The sequence below is a fragment of the Phyllostomus hastatus genome, unplaced genomic scaffold (genome assembly GCF_019186645.2).
Source record: "Phyllostomus hastatus isolate PE091 unplaced genomic scaffold, TTU_PhHast_1.1 phas_scaffold_1674, whole genome shotgun sequence".
In the NCBI taxonomy this organism is placed as follows: domain Eukaryota; kingdom Metazoa; phylum Chordata; class Mammalia; order Chiroptera; family Phyllostomidae; genus Phyllostomus; species Phyllostomus hastatus.
In genome coordinates, this window is record NW_025334011.1 from 20,166,472 (window position 1) to 20,181,819 (window position 15,348).

General features: G+C 35.5%; 1 protein-coding gene across 1 annotated transcript in view; it reads right to left on the minus strand.

The window, feature by feature from the left end:
* Positions 1-3,976: 3,976 nt before the first annotated feature.
* ARL5B (ADP ribosylation factor like GTPase 5B) overlaps positions 3,977-15,348 on the minus strand; it is a 28,571-nt gene continuing 17,199 nt past the window's right edge. The window contains exons 4-6 of the mRNA XM_045857859.1: positions 14,136-14,219; positions 11,380-11,531; positions 3,977-10,333 (exon numbers count right to left, since the gene is read on the minus strand). Coding sequence (XP_045713815.1) covers positions 10,285-10,333; positions 11,380-11,531; positions 14,136-14,219 — 285 coding nt within the window. The 3' untranslated portion in view covers positions 3,977-10,284. The remainder of the gene's footprint in view (positions 10,334-11,379; positions 11,532-14,135; positions 14,220-15,348) is intronic.

Below are 15,348 nucleotides of genomic sequence, written 5' to 3' on the forward strand. Positions count from 1 at the left end.
CACTTGTTCTGAGTTCTAGCCCTGGGACACCAGGGACATAGGAAGAAAAATTAGGTTGTCTGACATTGGGGTAGAGCTGGAGAGGCAGCTTTCTCACTGACAGAAATGCTGGCAGAAGCCATTGTTTCTTTTCGGGGCCCTCCCACCACACAGCTGGCAGGCAGGTGCTAAGTCTAAGATTCTATCAACCAGGCTTTCACTGTTCACTGGTGATTCCTTGAGACCCTACTCCACCCAACCTGCAGGCTGGCACAGCCCTTACCAGTGATTTTCCCATGCAAACTGCCTGTCTAGGCTCATGCTTTGGGCTTTTCTAAGGCTCATTGATTGTAGCAAACAGCACTCTGGTGCAGGATATTGATAGTGGTGAGGGCTGTACATGTATGGGAACAGGAGGAACATGGAAAATCTCTGTACCTTCTGCTCAATTTTGCTATGAACTTAAAACTACTCTTTAAAAAAATCTTATAAAAAACAGAAAAGGCGACCTCTGGCAATAGATTCTGCATTCCATCATGCTTTCTTGCTAAAAATACATAAGGCTTTTACCTACTCCCAAGGTATTTCTAGTCACTCCATTTGCTGGGTAGAGTTTGTGTCTCATTCACTCTCACCAGTAGCCTGGAGATTATCACCTCAACGTCTTGACATTGTCATTTTCCAGGCTCCTCAGATTGAGGTTTGCTAACCTCACTCCCCTATCGTGACTCCAGCTTAGATTGTGGTGGCTACTGTTCATGTTTTCTACGTGATCCCTTCTTTCCCTTTTTCCTACATCTTCTTTATTCCTGGTAAGATGAGTCTTACCCTCTCCGCTCCACCAGCTCTCTGCCCACAATGTCTCACTTTGTTAAGAAAGAGGCCATCAGTTATTAACTGAAATGGATATTCCTTCCAAAGCAAGGAAGAGTTGCATTTGTAAGCCAGTGCTTCTCAAACATAAACTTGCCTCAGAATCACCTGGAGAGCGCGTTGAAACACAGGTGCTGGGCTCCCACCTTCAGAGTTTCTGATTCAATAGGTCTAAGTCGGAGCCTGCAACTTTGCGTTTCTGACAACCGTGTTGACTTCATATGTTGAAATCCACTGTTGTAAGGGTTAGTTTCTGTGAACAAAGCAAAAAGTGACCTTATGTACAGTTTCAGATGGAATTCAGGGATTGGGAGAGTTTGAGATTATCAAGTCCCTTGGAAGTGCAAAATGTGTGATCACTGTGTGGTTCGCTGACTGACTATTCAAACCATTGAGCCATCTGTGCGTACCTGTGTGGATTAGACCAAAACAACAGTCTTCTTTTCTTGAATCTGGAGCAAAAAAATTTTACTCTCATTCATGAGCATATACTCATATTGCTCCCCCCTCTTCAGAAGCAGGACTATCAGTTTTTCCCAGAAAAAATGCATAAAAATTTGTTTCAGAGCAGAGGGTATCACCAACGGAGTGTCATTAGAAATGCAGGGGCATTGGAAGTTATAACTGATTGGCATTAATATTCACTGACACTGAGGATTTCATCATTCTTGAAAATCTATCAGTGCTGAGTTGATTAGATTGTCTTGGTATTTCCTTACTAACTCAGATCTGTATACTCTATGCCACAGGCTCCAGGAAATAAAGGGGATGAATGGAAGATCAAAGCTTTTTTCCTTGTTAGATTTCTCCATATCATAATAAAGTGTGTACTCATCACTGGAGAGTCCTGTGGGTTCTTAGGGAGAGGATCAGTTGCAGAACTGTGTCCACTCTGGGAAACCTTTGGAGGTGGAAGACAGTCTTAAGTATGTTGAGAATGGTAGCCATAACCATAGGAAGGTGGCCATTTCCGGGAAAGAATACTGCATAGACCAAGAGGACAATGACAAGTGGGTACAGTTCACTTTGTTTACTAAGTTGTACACAGTTTTATGTATGGTACTTTGAGTGACTTATTGTAAAATTTCACCAAAAAAATTGTAACACTGATGAGGAAGAAAAATATAAAAGAACAGGTTTCAAAAGGGGCCACTGTTTCTGCTGCTTTCGATTTGTTTTTAAGCAGGGGAATTCAGAGTCTCTATGTAGCTCAGTCAAGCCTATGGCTGACTCCTCCAGAATGTGAAATCTTTCTCCAAGCCTCTTTGGAGTACAGGGTCTCTGATCTGAATCCAGATTGTGCAGTTCTGATTGGACAGGGTAGTTCTCCGTCCACTGCTACAGACCAAACCAGGTTTCCCTGCAGTGGTTGACTCAGACTGTGTAGACAAATGAGTAGTATGGGAAACCCAGAGTTCAGTCTGAGTTTCTTCCCTGCATCAAGTGTGTGAGGAGGCTGCTAGATTCTTTTTATAAGATGTGGGCCCTTAGTTGACCATGGGGCATCCATCTCAGCAGATAAATTCCTTATCGGAATTCACCTCAAATCAATCTTTCTTTTCAGGGTCTTTATCTGCCTGATAAGAAGCCCTTTCTTCCCCAAAGGGAAGGTGTCCTTGCCTGAAATAATCTGCCCTTTTTTAGTCCCATGCTAATTAACTCTTCAATTTCTTAGTCCCACCCTCTTCCAACCTATAAAAACCTCCTCTTTGGTACAACTCATTGAGCCACCTTCTAGTTGGTAGAGTGGGATGGTGCCCGATTCGCGCATCCCTTAGTAAAATCAATTGGATCTTCAAATTTATTCGAATTGTAACAACTTTAAACATTTAATGTGTTAATTTTATCTACCTAAAACTGTTAAAAAAAAAAGGCAGGATGAAACCTTATTGAGTTTGGGTGTGCATCAGAAAAAAACTGTAATGTTCAGCTGCTGAAATAATGTAGCAGAACTCAAACTAAGGTCAAGATCTTAATCTACACAAAACTAGTAAATTCAGACATGTGTAATTTTTCAAAGTCATGATCTTATTCTTATTCAAAATTCACCGTCTTGACCAGCACTGGCGGGGTGTCCTACAACTTAATTCAATTCTGACACTGCTTAAGAGATAGCATTAGATTCCACCGGTTAAAAACTTAGCCCACAAAACTTCTCCTCCGCTTGAGATACCAATCAAAAAAGTCTAGATCTTCACCCATGCATCTAACCCTCTACAAACCATAAAATCCCCACAATCCCCTTCTCAGATTTGATTACCTTGCTAGAGTGGCTTCACAGAACTCAGAGAAACACTCAGTTACTAATGTGTTATAAAGAATAAAAAGGCAAAGGATACAGAATCGATTGAACAGGTGCATGGGGTAAAGTCTGGAAGGGTCCCATGGAACTGGGGTGCACTGCCCTATTGGCATATGGATGTGTTCACCTCCCTAGAAACTTATCAAACCTTGTTCAAGTTTCCATTAAGACTTGGTGCTTCCATAAAACAGCAGCAGCCCTCCCTCACAGCTACCCCTTCACAGGTTGGTAGATAGGGCTGCAAGTTCCACCCCTATAATAATTTGACCTTTCTGGTGACCAGGGTACAGACTAAATATTTCCTATTATACTACACATACCCATTTGGACTGCCTTCCTAATACCCAGGGATTCTCATTCTCCAGTAAATGTACCTTCTGCTGGTACATTTCTTTGGGCCACAGAAAATAAATGACCCAATGTAGGCAAATGAGCAATTTCCCTTGGCAATATGGAGAAATGTAACTATGAACTTGGCTTCTCCCTTATACAAAGACAAAACTTCAGGAGTTAATAGATTATGACATTATCTGCCCTGTGGACGAGGAGACAGAAAAATCCATTCCAGCCAAAGACTGAGAAAGGGAGGATGGGTAGGAAAGCAGTAACTCCCAGTTTCTCCTCAGTGCTCCTGGCTCTCTGGTCCCATGCAGTTCCAGAAACCCAGCTGTACGCTGGCCTTGGGTTCTGTGAGCACCCACCACTTCACCCTTCTAATAAAATTCCACTCTTTATTAGATGAGATGGGTTTCTATCACTTGCAAGAAAAAAGACTGTTAAAAACAAAATTTATCTTTAAAAGAAAACACTGGGTTCACATCATATTGGAAAAGTAATTTTTTATTATGACAAAAATAAAACTGTTGACTGAAAACAAATAAATGTTACACTGTATTGCACCATGATTGCAAATGAGCCAAAACGTGTCTAGAAGATGAACACTCCAGAGCAAACAGCATCCTTTTACTTGGGTACGCAGACATGCAAGCAACTCATTACAGCGTAATTGCAGAAATAAAAAATCAAATAAAAAATCATGAGTAGCAGCAAGCTAAACTTAACATATAAAAGCATTTTATGACAGGAATGAAGTTATTAAACATTTAAAACATGTCTTTTAAACAACCCACCATTAGAATAACATGCTTTGAACCATTTTCAAGTGATGTCAATGCATTAAGTAATTTGTTTTCTTAAAAAAAAAAAAACCTTATATAATTGACCAATAGCAGACATTTCAGTTGTTTGGTTGAGGTTAAGAAGCACAGTCTGTGGCGTGAAAGACATGTTTTTCCCCCTGTGTTCAACCAGGGTACCGACAGAGAGACCCCACTCGTAAGTTTGGTCTTACTATATACCATCTTCTACTTGACCCACCTGATTAGCTAAAATATTGTTACAGCTTTTGCAGAAAGCCTGAAGCTTGAAGAACAACAGTTTGTGTTTAAACCTTAAAAAATGAACACAAATATAAATATGGACATTTTAAAGTAGTTTTACATTCTGAAGAAGTATATTATACAGGGCCTGCTGTTTCCTCTTTAATGCTCTAAAGCACCAATTCATTTTAACATGGCGACATGATTATATTCATTATATTCTGATTAGAATAAATGCAAAAGCAAGGCTGCTTTTAATTTTTTCTTTTTAAACCATGTTTGCGCAATAGATGAAAAGGGTAAGATTTGTAACTATTACATAGTTGGAAAAATATAACCATTTTATTTCACACTCTCAATGAAATAGTGGCTAATTTAAAAAAAAAATCAAAGTTAAATATTCTATAGCTACACTGAACAGTTTACTCCAAGAGAACAAAACAGTTTGTAGAGTCCTTGAATGTCCTGAGGAATAATGTTAGAAGATATGATTAAAGTGTTGTATGAATAGGGAAATATGTAAATAAATTATTCATAACAAAGATCAACTGATAGTCATTTGACCTCTTGCCAACATAGATGGGAATATATTCACAGTATAATATAATTAGTCAGATTTCAGGGTTTTCATTTCCCTTACTTGACATTAACTAAACTAATTAAATATTGCCTGAGCACTTGCCCATTTGCTTTAATGAAGACAATATTCGGATCTGCTGCACCAGGCTAGCCCTGCTGGTGATCAACGAGAATAAATCAAAACAAAATCTCCAAGGAATACTCTCCCTTAGCTGTGAATTTTGCATATTTCAAATAGAGTATGGGTGAAGGGGTATTTATAGGATGGTATAACATCCCATAAACTGGAGCAAAGCACCTTATGGATTGAAAAATGAGGTAATTTTTAAATTAAAATTGTACTAGTTTGTGCAAGAGAACATTTCTTCTAGAGCTTTGTTTTCTAAAGATACACATGGTACATTTTATTATTTGTTTTAAAAAATGCAAAATATGCCTCTATGTGACTACACTCTAAATTCTTAAAACCTGATTGGTCTTTAATCCTTTGGTCACATCCTAAGTTCTACAGCAAAAGACTACACTTTATAGTGCCTAATTTTAAAAACCTAAAAGAGGGAAATTTACTGTTGTCACTCAAATTTCCTATTATTTTAACGTACTTTTGAAGATTTTCCTACCCATGTTTATCTTTACTATCAAGTGTTTTGAATTTTGATTCTAGGTATGCCTCTATACCTCTCTAACATTTCCCAAACTATATACATTTAAAACTGATTTTAGGCCTGCTGACCACAGTAATTTTTCTACCTTAGATATAAAAGTACTTAAAATATCTTTTTTTATTGGCCTTCTCTATTTAGCTTTGGCCACCTGGAACTCCTAGAAAATACTTCTTGGGAACCTGACTTTTGGGTTTCAGTCTTCACAGTAATGGTAAATGAATAAGGATAAGGCATTACTGAGGAAAAAGAAAAAAATCCTGCTAACTTCGAATACAAGCCACTCTCAGGTTTATACAGATGTTTATAAAATACTGACGTTCTGGCTGCACTATGCTTTCAAGACTGGAAAATCAGACAGAACTGCAGTCTGAGATGGCATAGAGTCAATCAACTCTGAACAAACTAACCCCCTGTAATTAGTAAAAACCAGGAAAATAAGCAAGATATTCTCTAGAAAAAGAGTATTTCCAGCAGATGCTGGTGTTTTATCAGCAGCTTACTATCATGCTCTTAGTATGGCTTATTTTTTTCTTTTGCACAGTCATTAGCTATTAGTTCAATTTAAGTTGAACAGCAATTACTAGTTGATATTTTGTTTTCTCATTTGATTGTAGTCATATACTAAATGAAATGATAAAGAGGTGGGAATTGAATAATAGATAAAAATGAATTTAATTTCATGTTACATGAGTTTTTTTGTTTTTCAATTTTAATATATAGCATGTGAAGATCCAGGATTTTAAAACTAAAAGACATGGTGGAATCCTAGCTTATTAAGCTCCTCAGTATGAAAACCAATAGAAAGGCCACAAACAGAAATTGTCTAAAATCAACTACACAAGTAATGGTCAAGTTTCAAATCCACTTCTTTAGATAGCCAGAAAAACATTCTACCAGATACAAGTCACCATGCTGTATCTTTTTGTTTGTTTTTTTTTTCATTTTTCCCTTTCTTTATCATGCTGTATCTTGAAATGACCTTACTCGGACAAAATAGAGAGGATCCTTTAGAATTGAAGTGGATGTGAAATATTTTGGATCTGAACCCATAGATGAAAAGTTAAGACTCATGATGCTGGTCTTCAAACATAAATGTCCATGGAATATATCCATCTATAGGCATAACTGTTTTTTCAACTGATGTGGTTTTACATAGCTAAGAATTACATGAGTGGTAGTCAGAAACAATTTCATTTCGAATTTATCCTAAGACACTAAACCAACATTTAAAAAAATATTTTATTTTTCTTGAATTTTTCTTTGCTTTGTGATTCCCCATAACACTTCAGAGAATACTGTTTACACTGCTGCCAAATCACTCGCTGTTTCCATAGGAAAAAAATATATATATTTCCTCTTTATGTTAAAGATAATGAAAATTAACTTATGCTTAATTAAGATGACTATGGGTGTAGAGGTGGCACACATGTAAAATTATTTTAACAATAAAACCTGAATTTATTGTCTTTCTTCCAATGAAAATAGAATATTATACCTTTAAGCATATTAACATAGGACCTAAAAGCAAAAGTTATGTATTTAAATCAATTTTTCAATAGAATACAGATATATATTATTTTAGATTTTAAGAAATTAAATTATACTATACAAAATGTGCAGTATATCCCCAAGTAAAAGGACCTGTTAATTCTAAAAGAGTTCTCAAGTGGGCTTCAATAAGAGAAATGGGTTTAAATATGAATACAACATTTTCAAAATTAAGAAAAGTGCCAAATTTGAACTTATACACACATGGCAATTATATTTTAGTTCTAGCATGTTTAGAAAATAAATTTTAGTTTCTTTATATTCAAATTAAAAACAAAATGTAGAATAATCTCCCTAAATGAATGTGGGTGGGTCCCTTGCGTTCCACTAACTAGAAACTTTGCTAAGCAACTGAGGGGTTAATGGGGAGGGTAAAACTCAAATTATACCACTGATAATTAGTTGTTAATTTGACTTCCGCAGAACAGGCATAGTACAAAATTGAGAACTCATATCAGTATATGAATAAAGGCACTAATCACAAATTTACATTTTCATCAGACATTATCTTATAGGTGGCTGAGTTATAATGAATGAGAATCAAAGCGTTAGCATTAAATACATGCTTGGGTCAAACCATTCTCTTGGAGTAAAGGGTAATCAGTTTTCATATTACTGTAACAGAAAATATCTACTGAGAACCTATAAAATACTTTCAAAAAATCCTACATGAATTTCTTAATTGAACTTCCCAATCGTTGGCACAAAATCTAGTTGAATGCCAATTTCACTGTCAATATACAGCTAACATAAATTATTTCTAATCCAAAACTAAGTGTTTTTTAAAAAAGGATTTAAAAAATAAAATAAATTGTATTTTAAAAATTAAATAGCAAACTTGATTCTATACTAGTTGTTCACTTTCAATATAATGCTGATGTGGTAATATAAAAAATAACCATATAATTTGGTAAGAGAAAATTGAGCCAGCCAATCTTATTAGATACAAGAAGACAAATTTCAAAGAAAAAACATACACATGAATATTAATATGTTTTTCCTAAGGACAGAGTTAGGAGAACTATTCTCAGTATTTATAGCTAAATTATATAACCAAGAGAAAAATTCTGGCTAAGTGTGCTTTGAGTAAATAGTATTTTCATAATCTTATTCTCACTGCGACATACACACCACAAGGCATCCATATTGATTTGTCTGTTTTCTCTCAGGTTCTTGATTATGAATTATATTAAAAACAAAATTTATCCTCTACTTGGTAGAATCACTAAGAAAAAGGTTCAAAACAAAGGTTAATAAACAACCAGTTCTCAAAGTCCGAAAAGCTCTCATATGGCCATTTTTCATTTCTAGGGTGTGCTACCACTAAATAGAAATCAGAAAAATGTTACCATATCCAACTAAATTAATTAGACTAAGTAGAATAAATCAAATGTACCTGAAAAGAGACCAGAACTTAAACCAACTTACAATAAAAAAATATTAGAATTAAAATACCACTTTTGAATAGGTATTTTGATATTCTAAAGAACACTGAATCCTATTTTTGACCCAAATGGGAAAAAAATACTGCAAAGATGAAGTATTATCCCCTAAGTATATATTTATCCCTTTCATTATAGCAAAATCATACATTTAAGATAAAAATGATTAAAATTAAATACCTGTCCTCCTTCTTAAGGAGTGCACTAAAGATTATTGTTCATAGTTGATAACTGCCTTGAAAACTTTGTAATACTAGCCAACAAACAAACTTTTGATAGATTATGACTTTTTCCTATTGTTTAAGTTGTTAGAGTAATAACTTTGTATCTCATAGTATTATTCTAAAAGCCAGAATCAAATACAGCAATTTCCTATACTCCAGCAAAAAACTTCAGAACATCAAGCATAACAATAAAGATGGCAACTGTTTCAAGCTTACTACACTACAGCCTCAAACAGACTTAAGGAAAGCCATACAGTTTTTTAAAGTAACATACTGCTGGTGGTAATAATACTATTACAAACACCATTTCAAATTTTAAGAAATAAAATAAACTCTTTATACTGTGCTTTAGCTATTGCCCAAAGCAGATGGGATGTCCTTTGCAAGTGGATAGGTGAACTTTACGCTAATAAAGTTTTTCTGTAATTGATAGTAAAATATACTCCAAGTGTCTGGTTTTAATATTAGTGCTGGTATGCTTTAATAACTTCCAATATTTACTTATGCACTGAATAATGTGACATTCTTAAAATACCGGATTTATCCAAAATATTTATCAAAGTAGGGATTTCAAATAAATATTTTACCTTGATTAGCTTTTCACCAAAAATAATCCCATGTTATAGGCAGAAATGTAGACTTAGTTTCTTTAGATAAATAGCCAATTTAATTTCTATGCTAATAGAAACTTAAAATTATTCCATGATTTGCAGTAATGTAGGGGAAGTTAACTCATTTAAAGGCAGTTCTTACGATGTTTAATCTTTCTTACGTATATTTTCTAGGCAGATTTCTTTTTCTATACTAAGTTGTATCCAAAAGATAAGTGGTTTATAGAGGGAGCAAATATTTAATGCTGGTTGAGTTTGTAAGCAGTACCCAATGATTTCCATTACTGCTTTGTCAAACCACGAATAATCTGGTGGGGTAGCAGTAGTAAAGAAATTAAAGAACTTGGTCATTAAAGTTATTACAATACTTCAGAAAACATTAAACATATGACAAACATTTCTTACAAGGCAGTCATTGATTAATTAGAATAAGCAGTCAGAAAAATTCTGTTGCTGAAAACATAGTTATACATTAGTGTTCATCCAACTGAAGATTAGTGCATTAAAAAAAAGTTAAGAAAAAATCTCTCATGTTCCAGTTCAGCTGCACTTGATTCAAGTGTTGCTCATAGAGGTTTGTGTTGTTATAAATTAAACATGCTGCTGCCTTAGCAGCCAAAGGTACTAGGAAAAAATGTTCATGTCACAGAATAAATAGAGCAGTCTCTTCCAAGCAAAAAAGTTATCTCACACCAATTCTGGAGGTCATCCATTCTAGACCTTGGCACAACCTGAAACAAAAAGAAAAATATTTCCAAAACGAAGAACTTTAGCGTACTTAGTTTTAGTATTATCCAAAGCTTGGTACTACAATAATTATTTATACACTAAGTGACAATTTCCAGGTTAACACTAAAATAAGTAGAAACTGTGAATGGAGGATTCACGGAAATAAAACGACCTTATTTAGATAAGTAATGTGGGAAACTGCTTCAGTCTCATCTTGAGGAGGTGGCTTTGGCATTTTGCCAGCAAGACAGCAAATACCCCTCCCCCATCCCTACAGTGAAGTCGCTAGGGAAAGACAACAGGACTTCACCCCACTCTCCCAAATTCTAAAGAGTAAACACTTACGGCACAATCTTAAAAGTTTAGGTTAAAAAAGTCTACATGTGGCCATTATATTGCAAGCTACTTCTAGTATAAGAAAAACTAAGAAGACCAAGTTAATTTGAGCATAAGTAAGTCCTGGAAATAAACTGGCTAATACATGCATAACACACTGGTTCTCCTTGGACCATTTATCCAAACTCAAGTTCTTAGGAAAGGCAGAATATACTGTTGGAATGGTATCAGTTTCAAATGTTTGCTGTCCAAAAATATTCATCCCCAAAGGACTCCTGATAATAAAGGAGATACACTCTTAGGCTTAATTAAACCTTTGTAGAAAATGTGAAATGCCTTTGATGCCTTTGAAGCTTCCTCTTTAATTCAAGTGACATTATAGTTTTCTCCCAGTTAATAAATGATAAATCAAGAAATGAACAACAACTAAAAATGTGGATTGTAAAGTTAATTCAAAATGTTATTACCTACTTTTGCTAAAACATTCTATTTATACTAAAAGTTACAAAAACTTGTAACTTTGTGAATTTCTAATTGAACAATAGTAATTGACTAAAATTATTTCAATCTTGTAACCCTGAGACACAATATAAAAACCATCTTTAATTAAGGAGCAAAAAAACAGGATCAAACTAAAAAACAAGTTAGCTTTAAAAATTTGAAAAGAAATTTTAAAGACATCATACCTCCCTTCGTCCTGATTAACACTTACCCTTCTCCTGTCAAAGCACAGCAGGACTGAATGTGCCACGGATGGTCCTTAATTGAACTAAGGGTGAGGTATTTGGAGATTTCAGCTGCTGTCATACACCCTTTCATATCCTGTTTATTCGCAAAGATAAGGACAGCAGCCTTCTGTAAATCCTGCAATCAATAAGAAATATTTCTAATGCCAGAAATGTCACAATTCAAATTAAACTAATGATGCAGAAGGGTAAAATGTATTATTCTACTGGACCGTGATAATGAAATCCTCACACTTTCAAATGATTAGGCACAAATGTTTAAAAGTTTTATGAAAACAAAAGTAAATTATCTCAAATAATCACGATTTAATAATTCAATAAAAAAATAGATTAACACAAGTTATTTTTCTATTGATAGACCAAAGGGGTCAGCAAAATAAACCTGAATCTTAAGTATTGACTTAAAACTACAATGAGCAATATTCTAACCAGCAAATACGGTGATATATTGCCAGATACTATATATAGAGTCTCTCCAAAATGTAAAGGAGAGTACTAAGGGTGAGGGCTAGGCAATACTTATTAGTCTTTGTATAACTTAAGCTCAATCTTTCAAATTCACTGCAGCATTGTTTATACTATCAAAATATTAGAAATAACCTCAACATTCATTATTAAAACAACAGTCATGCAGTGACCATGTGGTTGTTAAAACAAATGCATGTAAGTGGTATATACGGACATGGACAAATTACAATGTTGTGCCCAGCCAAGTTACAGAAAAATATGTAACTATTACATAAAGTTTTACAAACATGGCATATAATATTCTGTATATGCAGGTATTCACAGGACTAATTATCACCATTTTAGGACAGTGGAATTTTTTATGGATTCCTTAAAAGAGAAAGTAAGGAAATCAAATAGAAGAAATCACCAAAGATATTTACCATCTTATGTTGAACAGTGGGTACGTAAATGTGTTTTATTATAGAATACTTTTGTATATCTGAAATATTTAGAATTAAGTGATCTCAAATTATTCACTAAATAATTTTCAATGATAAACTCTTAGGATTTTAAACACTTAAGTCTTCTCCTTTCTTGCTTTGATCAGACAGAATTTTAAAGGCACAAATCAGTAGTTTTAACTATGAAAAAATCTTTTTTATAACAGTAGCCTATTGGAGACTGTTCTACATGCTGTGGGCCCAGCTCCCACTCGAAGATGCAAAGGACCCATTCTTCCGTGGGGAATCAGGCCTGGTTGGTACCTAGGCCACTTTGAGACTTGTTTTTGCTAAAACTCCCTCAACCTCATGAGGCAGCAAGGGCTTACTGCAACATCCTAAAGTCTGTGCTAAGCCTCCCCAGTGTGGAGTGTAACGGGTTCAATCACTTTTCCCTTTGCATTTGCAAATATCCTTCTGCTGTGATGTGAGTAGCAGCAGCATCTCCTTTGTTTTCCGTAAAAGGTAACCACCTAAAGTGAACCAATGCGTAGTAAATGAGGACCATCAAGTAATGTGCCCAGAAAAGCAATAAAGGCCAGTCAAGGCAAGGGCCAATGTTGGGAACTGCCCTGCCTGGTTTCAGGAGCTGTAACCCCACCACGGCTAAGGCTGAGTGAGTGACCTTTGGACCATAAGCCACTAAGGAGACAAAGCTTATCTCCCTGGCAGGGGCACCGCCTCTGCTCCTTTTACTTCACCCTGCCTGGCCCCCAATGCTTGATCAGTGAGCCAATGACGGGTAAGATTCCTCAAGGGAGGGACGACCTAAGACAGGCATGATCACGGGGCCCCCAGGGAAGGACTTGGGGGCTACAGAAAAGGAGTGATGGACCCTTGCCCCTTGGCTTTGACATAGCCTGAGTCTTCATTCTGTTTGCAAGAAGTTTCCTAATCTCTTGGCTGCCTTACTTCCCTTACCTGACTTAAGCCTGAGACAATGACTTAAGCCTGAAACAGTGCCAGTGGTGGGTCCTGTCCTGTGCTGGAATGGGCAGGTTCCCTAGGGCAATCAGACCTAAGAAAGAATATTTGAAACCTGCTTTGTTTAGAATGCTCTCAATTAAATGATAAGGGTCCAAGCAGGAAGTGAGTTTGTTCCCCAAAGTTTTATGGCCATTTAACTATCTGACCCTGACTCAAAATAGGCCCTCAGAGTTCTTTGTACGTTATCTATTGTTTGATCCTTACTGCCTGATAATGATTAATGAGCTTTATGTATACACCCTGTACTCCTATGCAAATTGAATCCAATAAAAGCCTCCCAAGGCAAGGGTCTGGGCACTCTACTCTGGAGGGGTGCCCGAGGTGCTCCGAGGCTTGCTCCACCCTTGAGAGAGAAGTTGAGCTGTCCCTTTTCCTCCACAGGACTCCACAGTCCATGTGAATTTATTTCGTCTCATCCATAACAATGCAGACACTGGGGGCCGGTGTCCACATCAGGCCAAGGCCTTTTCTCCTCTTGAAAGAGAAGCCATGCCATCCCTTTTCCTCCACTGGACTCCATAGTCCCTGTGAATTTCTCATTTCTCATCCACAATGTGGCCCATGAGCCGGGGTCCCCATCAGTAGCCTACAAATTAACATGCTAGATTTTTTTTAAGTTTGAAAAAGTAATGAAAATTTCTGAGTTTAAGATTTTTATTAATTTAATATGTAAAACTTTATTCATGATGAAACAACCAACAGCAAAGTCCATTAATATTTGTAAAAAAGCAAAACCAGCGTACAGATACCTTACTCCATTATTTATGTTTGTTTTCAAAATTTACCTCATGAGCCAACATTCTGTATAATTCTTCTTTTGTAATAGCTAGTCGTTCCCTGTCAATGCTGTCGACAACGAGAATGATGAACTAAAAGACAATTAAAGAGAAAAAAAACTGAATGGGATGTTGAAGTTTTCTGTAAAACTACTTTCAAGTGATAAAGTACTTTCTTTGCATGGCATCATCATTACTAGAAAACAGTCTACTGCTTTGTCATCATAAAGAGTTTATGTTACATGGAATCACATCAACAAATACAAACCGTGCCCAATTTTATTTTAAAAAAGAAATGTTTGAATATATAATACTCTGCAACCCTAAGATGTATTTTAAAAAGTAATCAAAATTTTAAAAAAGGAAAAATCACGGTAAATAAAATAACTTTTGCTAAACCTTAAAAGTAATCTATAATCATTCATTTATGCAATCAGTAATTATATGTAACCCAGTCTCTTGTCTACTAGAAAGAAGTACACAAGCTACTTTGAAAGAAAAACATTTTAAAATAAACTAATGAATAAAAAAGCATTCTAAAAATAACAGTATCAACAATAAAAGTGCAAGAAAATGTGCTAAATAGAAACATATATACTTGGGTGTTAATATGCTAAAGAGGAAGCAAGTGACTTTAAAGTTCAGCAAAGAACATGGGACACAGCAGTTGGGAGCTGTGTATATGAAAAAAGGTAGGTCTCACACATTAAAAACAAGAGTGTCTTCAATAAGAAAAATAAGACGATATAACAATAAGGGGCTCCTAAGTGAACATCTTATGCAGAAGAAACAATTAAGAAATGAGATGAAATGATGTTAAGGATTATAGTACAGAAAGTGATGCAAATTAACCAAGATAGGAAGGGTAGAATCAGATTATTCAGATGACTGTTAAACTGGGAAAAAAGAGAACTAAGATAATCTGAATATAAACTGAGAGGGCTTAGAAAGGAATAAAAGAAAAGAAAATAGAAGAGATAAATATAAGAAACATAGAAAAGTTATAATGGAAATAACTTTACGTTAATGAGAGTAAGATGTCAGAAATTAGTCACCAACTGTAACTCCTTGTATTATAATGGAGACATTGCAGCATTTGGATAACTCCTCAAAGTAAAGAATTTAAGAAGCAAGATGACGAAGGTGAACAAAGACATCAGGGAGACACTACACAGATAATAAGGTCCCTATGTGGAATCTAAGATTGCAAATGCTATGTGTT